The sequence below is a fragment of the Miniopterus natalensis genome, chromosome 3, assembly GCF_054644295.1.
Source record: "Miniopterus natalensis isolate mMinNat1 chromosome 3, mMinNat1.hap1, whole genome shotgun sequence".
Taxonomy (NCBI): Eukaryota; Metazoa; Chordata; class Mammalia; order Chiroptera; family Miniopteridae; genus Miniopterus; species Miniopterus natalensis.
Genome location: NC_142083.1, coordinates 84,084,935 through 84,108,177, shown reverse-complemented (window position 1 = coordinate 84,108,177; position 23,243 = coordinate 84,084,935). Strand labels below are relative to the sequence as shown.

The window sequence follows — 23,243 nt, the reverse complement described above, 5'->3', positions numbered from 1 at the left end:
TTGTTATTTTAAAGTCAAACTATTGAGCTATGTAATGGGATTGGTTGAATTCAGTAGAAAATGTACTTGTTAAAGCCTAGCATCATAGAATTTTTAAGCTGGAAAGGAATTTAGCAATCATCTGCCTTAACTCTTACACCAGGGGAGGCCTAGATTCAGAGAGATATGGAAGTTTGGGGATTAAAAATATTTGCATATTTTCTTATAGCATTTCTTCTCATTGATGAAGATCTACTTGTTTGGTAGGGACTGTGTCTTTCAGCATTATTTTCTTCCTTGTACTAATCACTATAATCTGAAATATATTAATTTGTTTATTGTGTCTACGCCTCTAAATAAAATGTGAAAGTGTGAGCCTATGAGGAGAAGGACTTTGACTCTTGGAGGACAAGAGCCGAGAGAGAGAGAGAGAGAGAGAGAGTGTGTGTGTGTGTGTGTGTGTTTCTATCTTCAATATCTAGCACAGGGCCTGGTTCAGGAAAAGTGCTCAGTAAACACTGAACTGAATTCAGCACCATGAAGCTAACTGACATCAGCTTGTAGAAGTGATGTTTGTGTTCTTCCTTTGGGAGCAGAGCCTCTCCAGCTTGGATTCGTCAAAGGTAGTGTGGGTAGCTACAGCTCCTATGCTCCTGTCAGAGTTTACAGGGCAAGAGTGACTAACCCCTCAGCGTTGCTGGAACCTGGCCTAGAAGAACGAGGGTCAGGACCAGCCCACAGTCCTAGGTCTAAGCAGGCAGAGAGGGAGAGCAAGGGGAAACCAGACCCTACTGTATTCCCACGTATTTGCTGCACCCTGGTTTTGAGCTTTAAAAATAGGGCTAAAAAGAATGTCAAGTATGCAAGTAAAGAACATAAAAAACAGTTCTACTTATCCATTAGGGTTGTTTTCTGCTTCTGAGTAGGTCAGGCTATCAGACAATAGCATGGCCTTAGCTTTTAATAACAGAATTTTTGTTGGCTCAGCGGCCTACCTGGTAGTGGCTTCAGGACAGGTCCTCCTGTGTAGGAGATTGGCATTCTCCTTTTCTCAGCATGCTTATACTATTAGGTTTTTTACTTTGCTCCTGAAACTTGGTCTCCCGCTAAGTTTGTAAGTCAGAAACTTTAACCAGAGACAGTTCCACCCAGTGGGCTGACATTCCAGAATTCCTTGAAGGAAAAAAGGAATAGCAGTGTTTCTTGAAGAATAAATATGCTCTATTTATTGCCAGTGCAACACAGTAAGCCTTGGGTCATTCCTGAACTTAAACAGTTTTTATAACACCCTTCAGTGTTACCGTGGCACCAGTTCTGCCAGCTATGTACAAACCATTAACAGTCTGCTCTTTATCTGTCCCCCTCTCCCTTCCTCTCTCTATCTCTAAAAAAAAATAAATAAATAAAAACATTTTTAAAATGTGCCCTGGCCAGTGGGCTCAGTGGTTAGAGCATAGGTCCAAGCACTGCAGGGTCACAGGTTCGACTGCCGGTCAAGGGCACATACCTGGGTTGCAGGTTCGATCCCCAGCCCCTGTCAAGGCACATGCAGGAGGCAACCAATCAATGTGTCTCCGTCACATGGATGTTACTTTCTCTCTCTCCCTCTCTTTCCCTCTTTCTCCCTCTTTCTTTACCCCCTCTCTCCCTCCCCTCCCCTCTCTCTTAAAAAAATCAATGGAAAAAATATCTATTGAGGATTAACAAAACAAAAATACATTAAAAATTTTATTTTAAAAAAGTTATATTTACAGATAATTATTTGAGAGAAAATTAAGCTCAAGATTTCTTAAGGCTTTGCTTTATTTCAAAATGTCTATTGACATGTAGTCGCCTTAATTCTTTTCAGAACAGAGGTGCCAGAGGATTAAGTCCTACAGTAAAGTATTCAAATAAAAGAAGCATTCCTTACCAAAAAAATTTTAACACATAATATCTAAGTAAAGAACAGATTTTCCAAGCACTTTTCTTGAAATCCCAGTGCTGAAATGCTAATGACCCTGCAGTGTGGACAGTACAGTACACCACCATGTTTTTCGTTTAAAATGTAGATTGTTACAGTGAAAAGGATTCTTCTTTAATATGTATTTCTGTGTGGTCTGTAAAAGACTAAAACTGCTTTCCCTTGGACTTTTGTCTTTTCAATTCTGATTAAAGTACAGCTGGAAAGGAATTTACCGAAATATAAATGGAACACACATCACGTATTGGAGCTCAGTTTCTTTTGTGCTTGAGCAGCTCTTGAACAATGAAAAGCTGTAGAAAATTAAGGACAGCCAGCCACATGTGGGTACCAGGAGCTGTTATACTGCTTCTTTTCCTCTCAAGTCTTCTTTTCTCTCAACAATTTCTTAAGTCATTTAATTAATTATTATAAACACAGATGTTAACTATAAGTGTGGCCTGACAAGATGTGTTCATTTTCAAGCCTGTGCTATAAGGACAAAGCCCATGCTGAATTCAAAGCAGTGCTGAAAGGAACCTTGCTGGCCAGTTACTCTGTATTCTCAGAAAGACAACCTTAGGAAAATTCAGTACACTATCTATTATCTATTTTTCTTCATTGTACCAATAACTTTCAGGTAGATCACCTTTTGCCAAATAATATAGAAACCTTAGTTTTAATTTAACAGAGAGAACGTAAGCTCTAATAGGTAAGCCATGCACACATGCATTAAATAATCAGCTTTACTCTAACTTGTATTACAAATACTTACCAATACAGGCCTGAATAGAATAGCAAAGATATTGACTGTAATTTCTATTTGTTACCCTTTCAGTTATGCTTTGTTTAACTTCTGCCGTAAGAGGACTCTGCCACTCTTAATACTTAGATTTTGAGTTAGCTTCCAGCATTAACTGTGAAGTTGTATTCCATCCCAATTCTTAATTCTCCTATGACCAATAGGAAAGTACCTTAAAAAAGGGCATTAATCAGAACAGACCTTTTCGATTATTTGTAAATAAATGTGTTTTGAATATAATTGAGTTGATGATAAAAAATAATGGCCAACATGTGCCAAGCACTTACTTGAACCAGGCACTGAGCTACCTGGGGCAGACGTCATGAAAAGAGAGCATCTGTCAGGCCCACACAGGGTTTGAACTAATGATCTGGTTCTTGTTAGGCCAACAGTTTGAGATTTTTCTTTAGACCATTTTGCAGCACATCACCCTGTGTCATCCTGTTATGACTCATAGTGACAACTGTTACTTGTATTACTCAGGAAATGCATGCATAACATTGTTTCCTCAGCTATGTAGTCCACTCAGGTATTATAACTCAGTTACCAAAAAATTGAATAATAGTAATTCTAGTATTTATTATGCTTCCGCATTCTGACCCCTAATGGCCACTTTCACTAACTTGTGAATTACCAACAGGATCACACCACAGTTGTAATAGACATTCTGCATGATTCTGGAGAATATAATAGGTAATATGTGTGACAACTTTAAAAAGAGGACTATATTTAAATAAGATGGACATTGGCTAGCTTTGGGGTTTTCACAGTTGATCTAAAGTATTAATGAAATTTTTATGTTAATCCTTCTGTGAAGTTACCACCAAAAGTAATAGATTCATTAATGGTTAGAGTAGGTTGGTGGTACTCTGACTAGTCACCCTTCTGTTTTGTGGCATTATTTTAGTTGTTGTAGTATTGGTTATAATCAAACCATTAAAAAAACAGGTACTAAATGAAAACTCACGTTTTGTATTTTTGTGCACATGTTTGCATGCTTACCATTGTCTCACAAGTGATAGTAAATCTCACTATATACAATATGGCAGAATAGAAAGGTCCAGGCTCTCATTCTCCCACAGAAGCATAATAAACTACAGACTGACTAAAAAGACTTCAGAAGAGCTCTGGAAACCAGGCAGCAATCTATACCAACCAAACAATATCCAATCAAGAAAAAGCCACATTCAAGAAGATAGAAAATGTCATGGTCTTTACTCACCCTTGCCCACCCCCTCCCCAACATGGCATAGTCAGAAAGAAGTGGCCCAATACCCGGTTCCCTCCTTCAGGATGAAAGGAGCAGAGCACAACTTGTTTGCAACAATCTGGTCTGTCTGTGGGCTGCCTGAGAGACTGGTTTCTGTCTTGTCTGACTCAGAACTCAGGGAAAAGTGCATGGTTTGGATCTCAAGCACTAGAAGCCATGGCATGTGAAACCACAGGGGGACTGTAGCCCCACAGACTCCTGGGGTATAATTTTTTTTTTTTGTAACTCCACTTTTTTTTTACATGATTTAAGCAGCAAATGCACAAAATTATTTTAAGTTTATGTCAATGGCTGCACAATATATAATGATGTAATTTGTGAATCAGTAATATAAATGGGGGATGTAGCTGTAAAGTTTTCTTATGTAACTGAAGTTGGTATCAATATAAGATAAATGTCACAGCTTTAGGGTGTTATATGTAATCCCCATGGTAACCACAAAGGAAATGAGAAAAGAGAAACTACAAAAAATCAATCAAACACGTAAATGGAAAGTATCCCATGTTCATGGATTAGATGGCTTAGTATTGTCAAGATGTCAGTACTTCCCAAAGCAATCTGCAGATTCAGAGATTATCAAAAGTCTAATGACAATTTTTTGCAGTAGGAAAATTTATCCTAAAATCATATGGAACCTCAGGGGACCCCTGATGGCCAAAACAATCTTGAACAAAGTTGAATGTCTCACACTTCCTGATTTCAAAACTTACTACAGAGCTACAGTAATCAAACAGTGTGATTATGGCATAAAGACAGACATATAGACCCATGGAATAGAATACACAGCCCATAAATAAATCCTTATGTATATGGTCAAATGATTTTTTATAAGGGTGCCAAGATCACTCAGTGGGTAAAGACAATCTTTTCAACAAATGGTGTTGAGAAAACTAGATATCCACATGCAAAAGAGTGAAGTTGAACCCTTACCTAACACCATATGTGAAGTTTAACTCAAAATGGACAAAGACGTAAACATCAGAGCTAAAACTATAAAACCCTCAGAAGAAAACATAGGGTAAAGCTTCATGACACTGAATTTGGCAGTGAGTTATTGGATATGACACCAAGGCAACAAATAAATAGATAACCAGGCTCCATCAAAATTAAAAACCTCTGTGCATCAAAAGACAATATCAACAGAGTGAAAAGCAACCCACAAAATGGAGAAAATATTTGCAAATCATATATCTGATAAGGGGTTAATATTCAGAATATATAGGGTGCCCCAAAAATATGTATACACACTTTGAATAATTATAAAGGCAGTATTTATTAAAATACATTTCATTTTCAAAATTGAGCTATCAGCTGTTAAAGTGCGTATACACTTTCTTGGGACAGCCTATATAAAGTACTCCCACAGCTCAACAACAAAACATGATTTAAAAAGGGACTGGAATAGACATTTATCTAGAGAAGATAAACGTATGGCCAATAAGCACAGGAAAAGATGCTGAATATCACTAATCACTAAAAAAAATGCAAATGAAAACCACAATGAGATAGTACTTCATCTCACACCATTAAAATGGCAGCTACCAAAAGGACATAAATGAACAAGCGTCAACAAGGACATGGATAAACTAGAATGTTGTGCACTGTTGGAAGGATTGTGAAATGGTGCGAACACTTTCAAGAATGCCTGATACACGCTGCAACATGGAGGATCGTTGAGGACATTGTGCAATAAGCCAGCCACAGGATGAAACACGTCATATGATTCCACAGTGTGAGGTATCAAGAATAGTCAAATTCATACGGACATAAAGTAAATGGCAGTTGCCAGGAGCTGGGGAAAGGGGAGCCTGGGGAGTTGTTTGATGGGTACAGAGTTTCAGTAAAAGTTCTGGAGATAGGTGGTGATGATGGCTGTAGAACAGTGTAGATGTACTTAAGTCCGTAGAACTATCCATTTTAAATGGTTTAAATGGAAATTTTTATGTTATGTATATTTTACCACAGTTTATTTTAAAAATATTTTTTAATGGGAGGGATACTTGCAGATCCTCACTACTAACTAGGAAATCAAGTAACAACTAACTGTTCACTAGATGTTGTGCTAATAGGTTAATTCACTTTTAATGTTCAACTACTTCTTCTACAGATGAAATGTTTAAACATAAACATAAAATGTCAATCCATCTATTAAATATACAAAGCACATTTTTTATTTATATTCAACTCATTAATTGACTAGTGTTCATTTTTTTTGTCTGGGGATTAGAATATAGAAACAGTAGTTTTAAAATAGTTGCATTTTGAATTTATTTGCATATTACCATCATAATTAAGATCTCTGCTGCATTCTAAATTAAAAACACATTTATTATAGATTTTAAATCAACAGTACAAAAAAAATTATATCTGTCCTGTTAAATTGCGTAAAGAAACTCTAATAAAAAAGGAATTTACCAGAGAACAGTGATTGGTCCTTGGCAAGTATATCATCTTTTCAAAAGGAACCAGTGCAGATGCCTTCAGTGTTATGAAACTTTAGTCAGCTTAAACATTTGCTCCGACTTGTTTTTTTCTTTAGTATCAGTACTTTTCCATAGCAGTTTCTAATAAGAGAGAAGTCCATCTTTAAGATCAGAAGTGCTTTCCTTTGAATTTTATTTAACGCAGAAATATCCACTGTTAAACAACAGTGTTTCCTGACATTTCCTTTCACGACGTTATGATAACAAAGAACTCTGGTGGTCATGAGACCTGTTACTTGTGTCAGGAACAATGATCAGATCCAGGAAAACAAAGCAAAGTTGGCAGCTTTTTTGTTTCTTTGGAGAAAAGATTCTGAATCATTTTGAGATTGAATTTTGATAATACATAAGGTGAGCTTAGGTCTCAGTGGCAATTTAAACATATTTAAAGCATTCTTTTAAGATTTTAACATACTGCTCAACCTACTGTGAAACAAGTAAGTGTAGTATTTTTTTATTGCTTGGATATTCTCAATCCTTTTTGGAATACTGTCATTTCAGAAGCATTAATATCTAGAATTTTATTTTTACTTTTTGGTAACTCTAGCCACTAGGATCCGAACATCTAGATATGATCCAAGGTTTTTTGGAGTGTCCTTTCTAAGGCACATGAAAAAGACTGGCAAAATGTAAAGCAAAGTTTAGATATTTCTCCCTTTTTGACCAGAATTTGTTTTCAGGTTAGGTAAAGTTAATCACTGGTATCTCAGTAGTTATTCTTGTGTTATGCTGGAGTCTGAGGTTTCTGGGCTGCAAAGTCACACTGAAGTACCAGAAGAGCTAAGAAGATGGGAATCCTAGTACTCAGGGCTGAAGTCAGTTAGGCAGGGTCTCAAAATATAGGCAAAACATTCTCATAGATATTACGGTTAATACCACATTCATGTTCCTAGATTATTTTTCAGATTATTAACACTGACTGCTCTCAATTGCATCATTGGCTGTCAAATCAGCCAGTGAGGTCTGGACTGGTAAAATAGCTGCTAGGCTAGTAGAATTTATCTGCAAGGAAATATATATTTTAAAATTCAAATATCTGAATTGCCAATTATTTAATAGCCAAGGAATGTTTTTCCCCTGTGTGAAAACTGACCCAGAGATAAGTATCATTTCCCAAAAATGTGCAAAGTGAAAGGAAAACAAATAACATAAAACCCTGTACTTTAGGCAGTGATCAGCTGGCTGTCATCTTTCACATCATGTCAGAGGTTCACTGAGGAGCTGGCTGTCTCAGGCCATTTAGGGGCAAAAGTCAGCCTGGAACATACGTGTCAGAACTTTACATAAGTTCTTCATTTCTGTTTGAAAATGAAATTGAGTAGAGCCATTTTTAAAAAGGCAAGTCTTTTATATTGTCAGCACTTACGATTACTGATAATTACTTAAAAGCTAAAGTCAATGGTGAAATAAAACCTTAGAGAGAGCTGACATGGGCACACACAATTAATTGCACACTTACACACATACAGTCCCAGCAGGCTTGAGAGTGTGACCTAGCATGAGTAAAGCCACAAGGAATTTCCATTCACCCATTAAACAAATATTTATTGAGTATCTAGTATGCACCAAGCTTCATAATTCTTGCGACTATTAGCCCTCTGACTTTTCAGGTCATTTATTTTAAGGAGGGAAAATATAGTTTGCTATTTTTAAACCCAAATACTTCAACAAGAGAACTGAATTTGATTGTTGTAATGAATTTGAGAGTTGTTCAGAGAACTGTGAGTGATAAAGACATTTTTCCTTAAGATTAGGCTGGTAATAGTAAGTCCAAGTGGTAATCAATAGGCAACATACAGCTTCCTTTTGTAACAGTAATATCTCTTTCCAGTAAATGAATACTTTAAAGTAGATTGCTAATGGGAGTAGGCTGTTAGGTGGTTGATAAAAAACCTAACCAAGCCTTCTGCAGTTTCTTGTTAATATGTTTCCAGATTGAGATTGGATAATTGCCCAGGTAACAGATTAGCTTCTTGCATTAAGTGTGAGGGTACTGTCAGTGAAACAGGTCATTCTTACCAGAATATAGTCTTCATATTTTGTTCTTTGCAAGACATGGGGGTTAATGAGTACCAGCTGGGTTTAGAGGTAGGCACATAAGCTGAGGCACATTTAGGAACACGTGGGTGGGGTGGCCTGCAGGGAGCGGGAGCCTTCTCGTGGTGCCTCCTGACTGACCTGGGTATGGCGGTGGGGTTCATTAGGCCCTGTAACAAAGACTAAAGATGACATTTGAATTAGCCCGGATTAGTGTGACCTGTATGGCAAGAAAACCTTATGAATACCATGTATTGTTTTGATAATTTTTACAAGAGTCTTGTACTTTTTTCCTGCCAAAAAGGGCGGTTCTGACCATATTCCTGAAAAAACACTACAGTTTAGTCAATCTAACCCTTTTTAGCATTAGCTTTTGGATACTATTGGGGCAAAGACTAAATAATTGGCTTCACGGAGGTAAGGCATGTTATTCTTCCATCTGGGTCTCAGACATAATAGTATACTTTCCTTTTGTTTCTTTTCTAGTAGGCTTTTTTAAGAAATGAAGTCACTCCCTTATAATTCTGGTTTTTCTATTTTTACTGTCACTGATTTCACAGACTTGTTCCCTTTCTGCCTTTTCCACCAGTTTACTACAGTGTCCCCAGCAGTTCCTGAATTCTTGAAAACTCCCACTACTACAGATCAGCCCCCCACAAGGTCCACAGCTCCTGTGCTCCCCACAAACACTGTGTCCTCAGCAAAGCCTGGGCCTGCACTGGTAAAGGTGGGTACCCCGCATACACACTGGTTTGAATGTTTTTACTTATGACTTGTCTGTAGACGCACACATAGAAGACAAAGGCATGTGTCCACGTTGTCCAGCCTGCCTTTTAGCCTGAAGCCTTGAAAACAAAACCATGGGAAGACTTGCTAGACCAGGCCGAAACTATCACCTTCAGCACATGACCTCTTGTTCTGCAGTCACAGAACAGCACAAAATATAGTGTGTATAAAACTCCTGGAGCAGTGAGAAAGGTTCTATCAGCATTCCCCAGTTCTGCCCCCATCCAGGCCCTGAAGGCGGAACCAGGGGAAATAGGTAGATGGAGGTGCTTTCACACAGCACTTGAGTCCTGAACCTCACAAACAGATGTCTTTAATGGTAACATGATTTTGAACTTTCTACACAAGGTTGAACTCAGTGGTATCCAGATATATTACATGATAGGTTAAAGGTTTTATAGAAGCAAATACATTTTTTTGATTTAGTAGATTTGGCTCGATGAAGCTTGGTTTGTTCTTCAGATAAGCTGCAGATTTGTGGCACTATTCCCTACATTTTACTTGGTCAAAACAATTCAGTTAGAATAAGTCCCAAAGAAGATTAAAATTTATAATATATAATACATTTTTGAAGTTTTTTGAAGTGTACTTAGAACTGCTAAATAAAGGGGGGGGGGGTAACCTGCAGGATAGTGTAATCATTTCAGATGTGGCTTTTGCCAAAACAAGCAGAACACAGGTCTCAAACTAAAAAAGGACATTAGAAAGCTAGCTAAGCCTCTCACCACCTTTCAGATGAGGAGACTGAGACCCAGAGAAGTGAAGAAGTGGCCAGGCGGGTTGCAGCCTCCGGAGGCCCAGGCCCACCTTCCCTCTGCCTTCTTAGCCCATTGCAGGCCTCTTCTGAGGCAGCTGGCCTGTGCATAGTCCTCCTCTCTGTCTGTCCCCTTCCTTGCCTGTCCTTGTCCTTGACTTTCCTAGACAGAAGGCTCTCTTTCTACTCCTGGCTCTCTTTGTCAGTGTGGCCGAGTCTGTGTGGCTTCAAGGGCATCTGGCAGCATATTTCACCTTCTTTCTTTGTTTAGTATTGAAGCCAGAAGTTCCAGAGGGTGCCAAGTGGCAACTATTTCAATAAAATCAGCTCTTACCTCCACTTCCCACATCCCCAGGCCTGTACCACTAATGGCACAAAGCGTTTGTATGCCAACCATCTCCTTGCAGATACTGAAAATTTGTTCTCTGCCTCTCCTAATCTTCGAAGTTCTGCGCTTCGCTGGTGTCTGTCTTTAAAGAGGGCCTTGGTTCTAGGGCAGGAGGCTTTGTTTAAGAATGTGAGATTCAGAGGTTGGGGAGGGAACCCTAGGACTCTGCCAGTGGAAGAAAGGACGGTATGTATTAGGAAACAGACCACACAATTGTTTGACTTTTTCTATGAGGAAAGCTGTTTCCCATCCTTACTTCCTGAGAGAATAGACTTGTGCCAGCTAATAGGTAATAGCAGATTTGGTCTGCAGAACACTGGTTCTTGTGTTTGTGGGCCCTCCCCTGTCAGCAGGTCCTTTCCTGATTGCAGCCGGGTCAGTGTTTTACCATTACATAACAGTTAGAGCCACACCTCTGGAACCCAGACCCCATTCATTGTTAAGCTATTTGAAAAGACTAGAAATAAAATATATTATTGATAACAACAGAAGCAGATGACAGTGAATTAATATTGTGAGATTACAGGAGGATTTTTAGCAGGCAAGGATATTTTCTGACAGTGTCATGTGTTTTAAGTCCCTGATCATTCAAGTGACTTCTAATTGCATACACATTCATCATTAACTTATTCAGGAGCTACTATCTCGCACCTTCTATGTGCCAGGCAACGAGCATCAGTAAAGCAAACATCCTCTGTGAAGGAAACATCACAGAGCACCCCACCTGGATTAGAAGTGGGAAGTAAACAGAGCAAAACAGAGGGGCCGGCCATGAAGATAAAGTGAGGACTGGGCTGCTAGGCAAACAAAGGGAGACGTTTCTATTTCAAATAGTGTGCTTGGGCAGAGATCTAAGGGAGGTGAGGGAGTTGCCATGTGGATATCTGCAGGTAAAAAATAAGTATTAATAGTGATGATTTCTGGTCTGTAGAATATGGTGATTTTTATTTTATTATTTTTTTTTAATTTCCTAATTCTTTGAATATGAACATATATAACGAGCACACCAATAACTATATTTAATGTATTACTTCTCAAGGCCTTCTTATTGAGTATTTACCTAAGGAAGCTTAGGAATTAATTTTTTATACCTTGTTTTATGGATATATATCTTCAGATGAAGTTATAATATGAACACTAAAAAAGTAGAAAGTGATCTGATAACTTATAAATGGAAGAGAAAGAACCTCAGGAAAGAGTCATCTGAGTCTTAATCATAAGAATGAGTCTCACACCCCATTTTCAAAATAAAAATATATTTTTGAAAAAAAATTTTTTAACTCATATTCACATTGCTCAGTATTTTTTGTGTGTATACTTTTCATAGAAATACGTAGCCTTTTATTCTGCTTTATTCTCATTATAAGCATTTTTCTGTTTTTGCATAGTCTCCATTAATTTTTTACTTTAAAATATTACATAGTTCTAGTGAATTATATACTTAATCTTTTTTCTATATTTGTATATTTAATGTATGAACTGTTTTTCACTAGGAGATAATATATGTAAGCACTTGGCAGTGTGTCTACACAGAAGACTCAGAGTGAATGTTGTTGAATTTGAATGGATGATGCTAAGTTGAGCATCTTGCCCGTAGTCTGAGGAAACAAGGCAGCAGGAGAAATGAGTTCTTAGGAGCAGGATTTCTTGGTCAAGGGACTAAGTATCTAGTACATTGCTTTCCAAAGTGGCTCTACTAGTTCCAGAGCTGTGATGCTTTTTCATTTCAAATCACTGGGGCACAGGAAAATAGATTGTACACAGTGGTGTCTCTTAAAATGTTCTTATTCCCTTTTTCTCACAAATAGCAAAGCCATCCCAAGAATCCGAATGACAAGCACCGTAGCAAAAAATGCAAAGACCCCAAACCACGGGTAAAGAAGTTGAAGTACCACCAGTACATTCCACCAGACCAGAAAGGTGAGAAGAGCGAGCCGCAGCTGGACTCCAACTACGCCCGCCTGCTCCAGCAGCAGCAGCTGTTCCTGCAGCTACAGATCCTGAGCCAACAGCAGCAGCACTACAACTACCAGACCATCCTGCCTGCACCACTCAAGTACGGGCTGGGGGCTAAAGTGGATTTCACTGTGGGTTTTTTATGAGGACCCATTAGTTTCTGAAGGTTGGATGTTGTGATTTATTTGTGCTTAATGACCATTTTCATTTTGTTGCCATCAAAGCTTCTCGACAGTGTCTAAAGTGAACATAGTGAGAGTAGCCTTCATGCTGTTTGGTTTTTGTCCCCAAAGTTGGTTCTGAATTTTCAAGTTAGAAGTGACTTTTCACAATTACTCATCCAAGAAAGATTTGCCTAGTATTAAGTGCTGTGAGAAAAGCATAAGAAGTATAAGACATGGTATGAACAGTTTTAAAAAAAAAAAAAAGGTGACCATAAAGCCTGCAGTGGTCAAAGGAAGTTTTATGAAAAGGGCAAGATATGTTTGTGGGAAAGAACCTGAAACTTGGGAAGGGCCCTCCAAGCACAGGAATGATGCGAGTGGAGGTACGGAGTGCAATGCCTGTTTAATTGTGGCCTGGTGAGTAATGAATATGATTAGTTTTTAAGAAAACTGGAGGACAGAGTTGAGTAGAGCCAATGTCCGGAGGAATCTGAAGTTGGGCCGACTATCTAATCTCGCAGGATAGAATCGTTTGACCCCAGAACTGAAGGGGAGTCTGGAAATCGGAAAACAAGTTAGAAATTTTGCAGTAAAGTAGATGCAAGAAGATGAAAGGGCACTGATAGTAGAAAGGAAGAAACAGGCTAGATGTTCCAAAAGACGGTGAATAAAAGGCCTTTGTGACCAACAACTGTGGAGAAGAAATATGTTTCCAAAGTTTGAGCCCAATTGGGAGGGAGAGTGGGGGTGAGTTCTGATAGTTTCTGCAATTGAATCCATAGCAAGGCATCCATAGCTTATTTTAATTATGTAATAAAAGAAAACTTCTAGTTATACATCCTCAATGTTTTTTTTCTGGGAAACAGGTAAAGATGCAAAGCCCCTGTTCTTCATTTTGTTCACTTTTTAGGAGAAAGGGATATTTACATTACCTTGAGAAAAGAAAATCTAGAAATGATCAAATCTCATACAAGGAAAAATCATTCTCTGTGATCAAACCCCTCGATGTATAATCACATGGTCCGTAGACACTGTACTTGTTTTCTGCATGCATGTTAAGCATTCCTCCATGGGGAGCCCCTGTTTTCTAGGAGGAGAAAACAGTTAAGACCCTCTAAGAAGCTTCTGTGTAAGAAAGATCTCCTCATATGCTAATGATTATCAGTTCACTGTTTTCTTTCAAGAACCAAATATGTCAAGGAAGGTTAGACCAATTAGTCATTCAGCCCTTACTGTGAAGCACTTAAATCTGCAACATCAGGGCACAGAGATGAAGGAGGGAAGAATCTGGTAGCGTGTTATTTTAAGAGCAAGCAGGCTTCAGACAGCTGTCGACGTTGGCAGGGGACCAGGAAGGCCAAGAGAGCTGAAAGAGCATCAGAGACAAACTGCACTGCTTTGCAGCTTTGTCCAGGTCCGAGGGAGGCATCCCCACTGCCACCACCAGCCTTGGGCACCGTGACAAGAACAGCAGCGATAGCTCACATGTGTGTGCTTCCGATACCCCAAGAAGTGTGCTCAGCACTTACATCATCATCATCCGCACAGTTAGTCTATGAGGATTGATATTAGTGACCCCACTCCCAGATGAGGAAACTGTTCAACTGAAACCCCATAAAAGGACTTTTTTTGCTCTATGAAAGCCTTTCCTGAAATGAAAGAAACTGGCTACATGGGGCCGGCTTTGTAGATGGAAAGAATACATCTGAGGAGTGGGGTTTCTGAACTCTTTCCATCAAGACTTCAGTTTCCCCGTCCTCAAACATTCCCACTGCTGAAGTGACCAAGCCAACCTGCCCACGGAAAATATCACACAAAAAGATCCAGGGACCAGGAGGAGGAAGGACCACTCATTTTTGAGTATTATTTCACCACACAAAGACGGAACACCAGTTCTGCTTAACTTCCAGGTCCTAAAAGTAGAGGTGCTTTTAACACACTTTATTTTTACCAAAACTCCATTACAAGAAACTATTGAAGTCCTGTAGCGCCCACAGTAGTGGAATTTTCTTGATGACGCACCTTTGGTACCATGGAAGGACCAAGAGCCTGAAGACACAGGGCTATAGTCCCGGTGTGGCCACACACTGGCTGAAAGGTCCTAGAAGGTCACATCATCTCTCTCAACTTCAGGTTTCTCACCAACACAGTGATCACATCCGTCAGCCCTCCAAACCCCACTTTTTTCCTCCTGTTTTGGGGAAAAAATAGATAATTTATTTCTGTTATTTTAAAGGTTGAATTAAACACTGAACTCTTCATCATAGTAACCAAGAGTATTGTAGGATCTCAACCAAAGAGAGCATGAATGGAATAATTCATTGAAATTATGCATTCTCAAGGAGACGATCTCATTCACAAGGGCGCACAAGTTGGTTGAGGGGAATCTTACACTTTTTATTTAATACAGCACATAGATAAAATACATAAATATGCAGTATATCTATGGAATTAAAACTTCACAGGGAGAGCAATTAGGAAAAAAGTTTCTAAAAAGGCTCCTTGTGGAAACAATATTAAATATAAGATTGAGAAACTGATTTGAATAAAATGTTTTCATAATTCAAAAATAAGATTTAAGAGTTGAATTTTTAGAAAGGAGAATAACAGAAATATTTGTCATTTCATCAATACTTCAAATACTTCGACAAAATTTGAAAAGACTCGAACATAAAGAGTTAGCTGTTGACAAGGCCAGAACTGGCTTCAAGCACAGGCTTCCTAAAACTCCCTTGAGAAAGCTCATCCAACTGTGGGCCTCGCCCCATACACCACGTCACCTCAGACCCATTTCAGAAGGTGGAATTCAGAGTCTCGTTGGCGTCAGTACCAGGGCTTCTATGATAGTAAAGCCTTGGGCTGCAGTGGAGTTGACTGTACAATGTCAGCCACCATGTCACCCTTCTTTAATAGGTGTCAGCCACCAGAAAAGGAAATGCCATTGTTGGCAGGAATATCACAGTTGAAAGAAGTTAGGGGACCTTGGTTTGATGTGGACAGGCATTTAAGGAAATGAGTTCAAAAGCACCTAATTTTGGAACTTGACAACTGATTAACCAACATTTTTAAATAAAGTTTTTTAAAATGAAGTATAACTTACAGAGAATTCCATAAATCATAAGTGAAAATTGACACCAAAGTAAGCATCCCCCTGTAACCACCTAAATCAAGAAATGGAACATTATCACTAGCCCTGGCTCGGTTGGTTGGGGCATCATCCCAATACGCCAAGGTTGTGGGTTCGATCCCAGTCAAGGCATATACAAGAATCAACTAATGAATGCATAGAGGGGTGGAACAGCAAGTCATTGTTTCCTTCTCCCTCACTCCCTCTCCATCTCTAAGATCAGTAAATCAAAATTTAAAAAGAAAGGAAGAAATAGAACATTATCAGTCCCTCTTTCGGTGACTATCCTGACTTCTAGCCCATAGATTACTGTTGCCTGTTTTGAACATTGTATAAGTGCAACCCTATAGTACACGTATGTTTGGCTGCTTTTGCTCAACATTATGTTTGTGAGATGCATCTTCATTGGTGGAAATAGCAGTTCATTTTTATTGCTGTCTAGTATTCTGCAATTTATCCACCCATCATACTCTTGATGGACAACTGGGTGGCTTCCAATTGGAGCTATTATGAAAAATGCCATAATAGATAGCCTACATCTTTTGCCTGACAAATACATGTCTTTGTCAGGTGTCTGTGTAGGAGTAGAATTGTTGAGTCAGAGAAGAGGAGTGGGGTTTTGTTTAGGAGATACTATGAAACAGTTCTCCAGTGTGGTTGTACCAGTGCACAGTTCTGCCAGCTGTGTATGGGAGAGTCCTGGCTGTTCTGAGTAGTTGGTATCAGCAGTGTTGGTATAGCAGTGTCTGTCTGGGCGTGCCATGCTGTTCTCTTGTGCTTTTCATTTACATTTTCCTCATACCTGTTGAGGTTAAGGCCTTGTTGACATGTTTATTGACCATTTAGATATACTTTCTTGTGATATGCTTATTCAAGATTTTCCCATTGGGTTTTCTGTCTTATCTTACTGATTTGCAAGATTCTTTGTATATTGTAGATATGAGGTCTTTGTAAGAAAAACATAAGTATTTCTCCAATGGCTTAACTTTTCACCCTTTTAAAGGTGTCCCTTTTCGTTAGTATTTTGTGTGTCCTATTGAAGAAATCTTTCCTATCCAAAGGTCACGAAGATATTATACTAGTTTTCTCATAAAAGCTTTATTGTTTTCAAAATTCACATTTAGGTTTTGGGGGATGATGTGAGGTGTAGTGGTCAATCAAGAGTGCTGTTTTTTTCCTGTGTGAATATCCAGTGTGGCCCAATACTATCTGATGGGACTGCAGTGGTGTGTCACCTTTGTGATAAGGCCAATGTATGTGGGGGTCTGTTTCTCATTCTCTGGTCTCTCTATATGTCTGTTCTGTCCTTGCACCAGCACCACACCATCTGAACCACTGGCTTTGTAATAAGTGCTGGTATCTGGTGGTATGGCTCTCCCAACTTTGCTTTGCTGCTTCAGGGATGGCATGGCCATTCTTGGTCCTTTGCATGTCCATATAAAGCTTAGAGTCACTTTCTAAATCTCTACAAAGCATGCAAGCAAGCAAAAGCTGCAGGGATTTTTATTGGGACCTGATTTGATTGACATCTTTACCATATTGAGTCTTCTAGATCATAACCGTGGTATTTTTCTCCTCCTAAGTTAATAGTCAAATTTTTAGCACATGCGATGTCAAATGCAGAAATTATTTTATTAAAAACTAATTCTCTTTTTCTTCTGAAGGCCACTCAATGACAAAAATAACAACAGTGGGAATTCAGCTTTGAACAGTACCACACCTAATACACCAAGACAGAACACGTCCATTCCTGTGAGGAAACCAGGGCCTCTGCCTTCCAGCTTGGACGACTTAAAGGTAATCATTCCAAGTAGTCTATTCACCCATCAGTGACACGGAGGTGTAAATGACTTGTTAGATTTGTCTAGCAGGTGGTTTTCAGTAGACATTCAACTTTACCAACAATATGATAATTCTGATAGAGGTACTTTCCTTTTACGTCCATTAAGTTTACTTTATAATGTTATTACAATCAGTAATAACTCTCATTTATTGAGCATATACTGTGTTGTGGCACCATACCTGTTCTGACTCCAGAGGCAGATTGTTTTCTTCCCTGCTCATTACCAAGTTTGGGAAAAGCGATTCAACCTCTCTCTGCCTCTATCTCCTCGTCTTTAAAATGGGAATAATAATACCTGCACCTCATGTTAAGATTAACTGAAAGAATAAAGCACTTCCAACAGTGTCTGGCACATAGTAATTACTCAGTAAATGTAGCTGGTATCCTTTCTGGTAGTAAATCTTTTCTTTGATATAACAGAGGAATTACCCTCTAAAAACCCTTGCTTTATTATTACTGCCTTTCAACTTCTTCAGGTCTGTAGTGTGTGTGTTTCTGTGTGCTAAAAAGAAAAACTCCCACTTTCAGCTATGCGGTAATATGGAGTTGTCTGGCAGATGGAGGCACTTTTCCTGGTCACAGAGGTGTCCTGTAGACTTGTTAGAAAGCTATAATGCCACATGAAGAGAGTTGATTTGTTTGTACTTCCAGGTATCAGAACTGAAGACAGAACTGAAGTTAAGGGGTCTTCCAGTGTCGGGCACCAAACCGAACCTTATCGAGCGCCTGAAACCTTACCAGGAAATGAACAGCAGTGGTGCTGCTGATGGCATCACAGCGGTGTCGACATCTGCCGTTGTCACCAGTAACCCAGAAGTCACCATGGCAGTGCCAGTCACCACACTGCATAACTGTGTGACGAGCCCGGGCTCCACTGTCAAGCCAGAATTGCCATCTGCTGGAACCAGCAATGTGGCCCACGTGGAAAATGTTAATTCACCTCTGCCTATCTCGCCGTCTCCCTCCGAACAGTCCAGTCTCAGCACCGAGGACACAAACATGGCCGACACTTTCACCGAGATCATGACCATGATGTCTCCGTCCCAGTTCTTATGCTCATCTCCTTTGAGAGTGACCAGTAACGAAGACAGCCTAAGTCCCACCAGCAGCACTCTGTCCTCACTGGAACTGGATGCAGCTGAGAAGGATCGCAAGCTTCAGGAAAAAGAGAAGCAGATCGAAGAGCTGAAAAGGAAACTGGAACAAGAGCAGAAGCTCGTGGAAGTTCTGAAAATGCAACTGGAGGTGGAAAAACGAGGGCAGCAGCAACAGCAGCGGCGACCACTGGACCCCCAGCCCAGTGCCCCAGCTAATTCTGTCAGTCAGGCAGAGCAGAAGCAGGGCAGCGGGGGATCCTCCATCAAAGATGAGACCTCGCTCACTGACTGCTCCAGCCCCAGGCAGCCTGTACCAGGGGCCAGCCACTCTGTGGGCCAGCCTCTTTCTGCGGGTGGCCAGACGCTTGTTGCCAAAAAGGCTGTAGTGATCAAGCAAGAGGTCCCTGTGGCCCAGGCAGAGCAGCCAAGCATTGTCTCGCAGTTTTACGTGAGTTCCCAGGGACAGCCACCGCCTGCTGTTGTCGCTCAGCCGCAGGCTTTGCTGACCACGCAAACTGCTCAGCTGCTGCTCCCCGTATCTATCCAGGGCTCCAGTGTCACCTCCGTGCAGCTCCCTGTAGGCAGCCTCAAACTCCAGGTGTGAAGTGTGTCTTCTAACTACTTTGCCTTGCAGCCTGCTTGGAATGGACACTGCTAGTAACAGACACCTGAGCTTTTTCATAAATGCATCCAAATCAGGTTTCACAGTGGCAGAAAACTGTTGCGGGGGGGGGGGGATTTAAAAATTTGAGCCATCAGCACTGTTTTTATGTAGTAAAAAATGGGGTGCTTTTCTATTTGTTACTTTTTTTTTTTTTTGGTTAATCCTCACCTCAGAGTATTTTTCCCATTGATTTTTAGAGAGAGTGGGAGGGAGAAAAGGGATGAAGGGGAGGGAGAGAGGGATGTGAGAGACACATTGATTGGTTGCCTCCCGCACAAGCCCCAATGGGGGGGGCTGTAACCCAGGTACGTGCCCTTTACCGGGAATCGAACCTGTGACCCTTCAGTGCTCGAGCCAATGCCACTGAGCCAGGGCACCTTTTACACCCCTGACATTATGATGATAATAGCTCCTATCACCAAGTACTCTATGCACACGCTACAGCATCAGGCACTTTACATGGCTCACTTCCTTTAACCCTCCCTTCCCGAAAGACCCAGGTGATGAAGCCCATTTCTAGATAAGGAAACTGAGGCCCTTGAAGGCTTAGCAAGTTGCCTGAGGACAGAACTAGTGTTTAAACCTCGGCCTTCTGACCCCAGAGCTCTTACTCTCATGTCCACTCTTATGTTCTGCCTCCTGTATGTCATCCCTGAAAGGCATTATACATGCAAAGATGCACACACTAAGGAAAAGGTGACCAGAGGTTAGGAGTAAAGATGTTGAGTTGCTACTGGTGGAATTTCCTTTATGCCCCATAACCTTTGCACTGACTTTAAGTTGTTTTTATGTAACGTGACTTCCATAGGTTTTAGCACAATGTGGGCCATAGGCAGTGCTCCTCAGCCTTGACTACCCAGACATCCTGAGCAGAGTATACCCTGGCCTAGGAGGCATGACCCACAGGCCTTTGGCATTTGCAAAAATCCTAATTCCCATGTTTAATCTTTAGACTGTGAAATGGAAATTCTCTTTAATGTAGCTTTTCTAAACTTTTTCTGTCCAAATCTTCCACGGGAGTTGACCTAGGAGAACTGCATTTCATGCTGGGCTTGTGTGTGCCGGCACATGGCTGACTGTCCCCAGAGAGTGGACTCATTGCAGCTTAAACGCAGGGATTTAGACTCTTAGCATCACAGATTTCCTTGCTGCTAGTAAAATTATTGTAACACCTGACCTATTAAGTGTAGAGCTGCTACAGGTTCTTATTTCCACAGTTTTAAATGAACACCTTAATCACTTAAGGAATAAGAGCATGAAAATAACTGATCTTTTTAACTCTATGGTTTAGAATTGTTAAGGCTCAAATTTAGATGCCTATGAGTTGAAGTGTGTATCTGAACATTTTACCTTATTCCAGATATGATCCCCAAATGACCAGAATCAAATGGCTCTTGATTCTGACTTTGACTGTGACAATTTTTTTTTTTCCTCCTAGACTCCCCCACAAGCAAGCGTCCAGACTCAGCCTCAGATAGCAACTACCACCTTGTCGTCGGGCTTGGCCCAGCCTGGATCTCAGCAACCAGGCATGTTCACACCGCACGTGCTCGGTCAGCCACAGCAAATCAGAAAGGTTGGTGAACACTAATGGGTGACAGGCATTGCTAACTGGTCCCTCACCTGCTCGGCCACTTGGCATCTTCACAGCAGCCTCCTCCAGGAGCTCCCTTGGTTCTTTCCACAATCCATCTCCTACCCCGGAAGGCTCAGGTCAGATGCCATTTGGCTACAGATTATCCAGTTATTTGGGAAAGAGAAAGAGTTCTTTATTGCTAAAAGATAGATCATGTTAACAGTTAAACTCCTCTTCTAAGTAAAAGTTTCAAAGGTATTTTTTCATTCTTCATATATAGAATTTTTCCAGGGTCTAAACTCTTAAATTAACCATTTATTGTAGGGCAAAAAAAGTGCTGTTCTCTGGGAAGAGATATTTGAAAATGAAAAAGGTGCTTCCTGAAATGTGTCTCTTGACTAAGATCCTTCTTTATTTTGAGTTTGCCATCTCGCGGACTGAGAACCAGAAGGCCTGGGTCTGGCTATCATTCTGGTTCACCTATGTGGTGGGCCTTGTGCACAGTTCTCTTTCTCTTAGTGTCACTTTCCTCATCTTTAAAATTCTGGTATTGATCTAGGGCTCAGTGTCCTCTATACGAGTTCCACCCAAAAGTTCTGATGTTAAATAATCCCAAAAGTTACCAGAATTCCCACCATCCAGTAGGTGGAGCTGTGTGCACATATCCTTGCCAGGAAAATCCTAAGGCCTCAAAAGTAGGACTTACTGTTACAAACCTTGAGAATTAGTCTTTGTCCCAGAGTTTCCATCTTCTACATAAAGGGACCTGGATAACTAGATGGACCTGTAGAATATGCTCCATAAGCTGTCTGGGCTGAGACAGCTTGAGGGACAGACAGAAACCACCTCTCAGGTGAGAAAGACATTAACACACATGCTCTCTTTTGGACTCTCCTATGAGAAATGCGTAAGTTCTAGTTGCATATTACTTAGTTTGGGCTCAAAGTAACATTTTAGTGCAGTAATAAGCTTAGCGAATGTTCAAATGTTGAGACAGTTGTCTGTTTTAGGGGGAAAGAGAAAAACATCTGGACAGGATAAATAAGGACTTATTCACTGACTCTCAAAACACTAGAATTAGGAATCATTATTTCCAACTTAAAGGAAGAATTTTTTTTTTACCAAATATTAGGGTATTCAACCTTTTAAAAGAGGGATATATTTATAGAACTCATCACCCCGGAGACAACATACTGTTTGGAGGAATATAAACGCTCACACACACATACTTGCACGTTTAAGAAATGTTTATGTATATTTATAATAAAAACACAGAGGATATGTTTTTCTCTCTCGGGATGTTAGTGGCATAAAGTATATTAAATATTTTTATGAGCAAACCAGTTCTGTGAAATACCGTTACAATATCAGTAGTCTGGCCATACATTTGTAAAAAGTCCTGAAGCCTTTGGCTCTCACTGGGGGCTAAACAGAACTTTGTAGTCCCACAGGAACAAATCTCACCTCTGCCTGACGGAGCAGAGACCGCTTCTCAGAAGGGGCAGATTCTAAATAGGGCCTTGCCAGGATTTGGAGGTTTTCAAGCAACTGGAAACCTGAGTGTGTCCACAGCACGTGTAACCTTTTGGGTAGGATGGAAAAGGGCCAGTCAGGTAGTAAGAAGGTTTGCACACCAGCCAAAGGTTAACTTTTACCCTCAAGACAAGAGAAGCTGGTCAGTGTGGCGGAGCTGTCAGGCGCGTGCCAAGACTGTACTTGTGGTGGAGGGTTGATAGGTGGGGGCACAGCAAAGTGGCTCTGGCAGGAATCCAGTGTTAGATAGTGAGGACCTGGATTAGGACAGCACAGAACAGAGGCCTGATCCAAGAGCCATTTCTAAGGAGTATGAGCTCTGAGGGGAGGAGACAGTAGACTGGTTTAAAATTTACTGAAGTTTAAAAGAACATGAAGGCAAAACCAGGAATTACTTTCCCTCAGAGACTGGGGGTGAAGGGAAGAAAGGGAAAAGTTTAGTTTGGAAGATATTACATTTGAAATGTCCCAAATGTACGTTTGTAAATGTGGTTTACAAACTTGGAAACAAGGCTAGAAGAGAGAGGTTGGCTTGGGGATCATTAGATGCACTGTGAACAGTAAAGCAAGGAGAGTAGATGCGATCACCTTAGTGAGGAACAGAAAAAATTCAGCTTCATTCGCAAGGGAAACCACACCTAGGAAGTGCTGCTTTCCCACAAAGCACTGTCCCCACTGCCGTCAAAGATGGGCCACTGAGCGGAGGGGCCACTGACACTTGACGGGGTGGCAGACCATGCCTGAGGGCCAAATCCATCCCCTCCTGTTTGTGGGTGAAGCTGTGTTGGAACCCTGCCCCACGCATTTATTTTCACGTTGTCCAGGCTGCTTTTGTGCCACAG

At 40.5% G+C, this 23,243-nt stretch overlaps 1 protein-coding gene and 1 long non-coding RNA gene across 5 annotated transcripts in view; one reads left to right on the top strand and one right to left on the bottom strand.

The window, feature by feature from the left end:
• Window positions 1-23,243, top strand: part of MRTFB (myocardin related transcription factor B) — a 262,401-nt gene that overhangs the window by 223,434 nt on the left and 15,724 nt on the right. For all 4 annotated transcript variants that reach the window (XM_087815647.1, XM_087815648.1, XM_016196221.2 and 1 more), the window contains 5 exons: window positions 9,103-9,240; window positions 12,250-12,497; window positions 17,353-17,485; window positions 18,183-19,226; window positions 20,731-20,868. In XM_087815647.1, the coding sequence (XP_087671773.1) occupies window positions 9,103-9,240; window positions 12,250-12,497; window positions 17,353-17,485; window positions 18,183-19,226; window positions 20,731-20,868 (1,701 nt within the window). The remainder of the gene's footprint in view (window positions 1-9,102; window positions 9,241-12,249; window positions 12,498-17,352; window positions 17,486-18,182; window positions 19,227-20,730; window positions 20,869-23,243) is intronic.
• LOC148093544 (uncharacterized) lies at window positions 18,617-22,326 on the bottom strand. Its single transcript, XR_015714270.1, has 2 exons — window positions 20,916-22,326; window positions 18,617-18,686 (listed from the first exon to the last, which is right to left on the bottom strand). It is a non-coding gene; the product is annotated as an uncharacterized LOC148093544 (long non-coding RNA).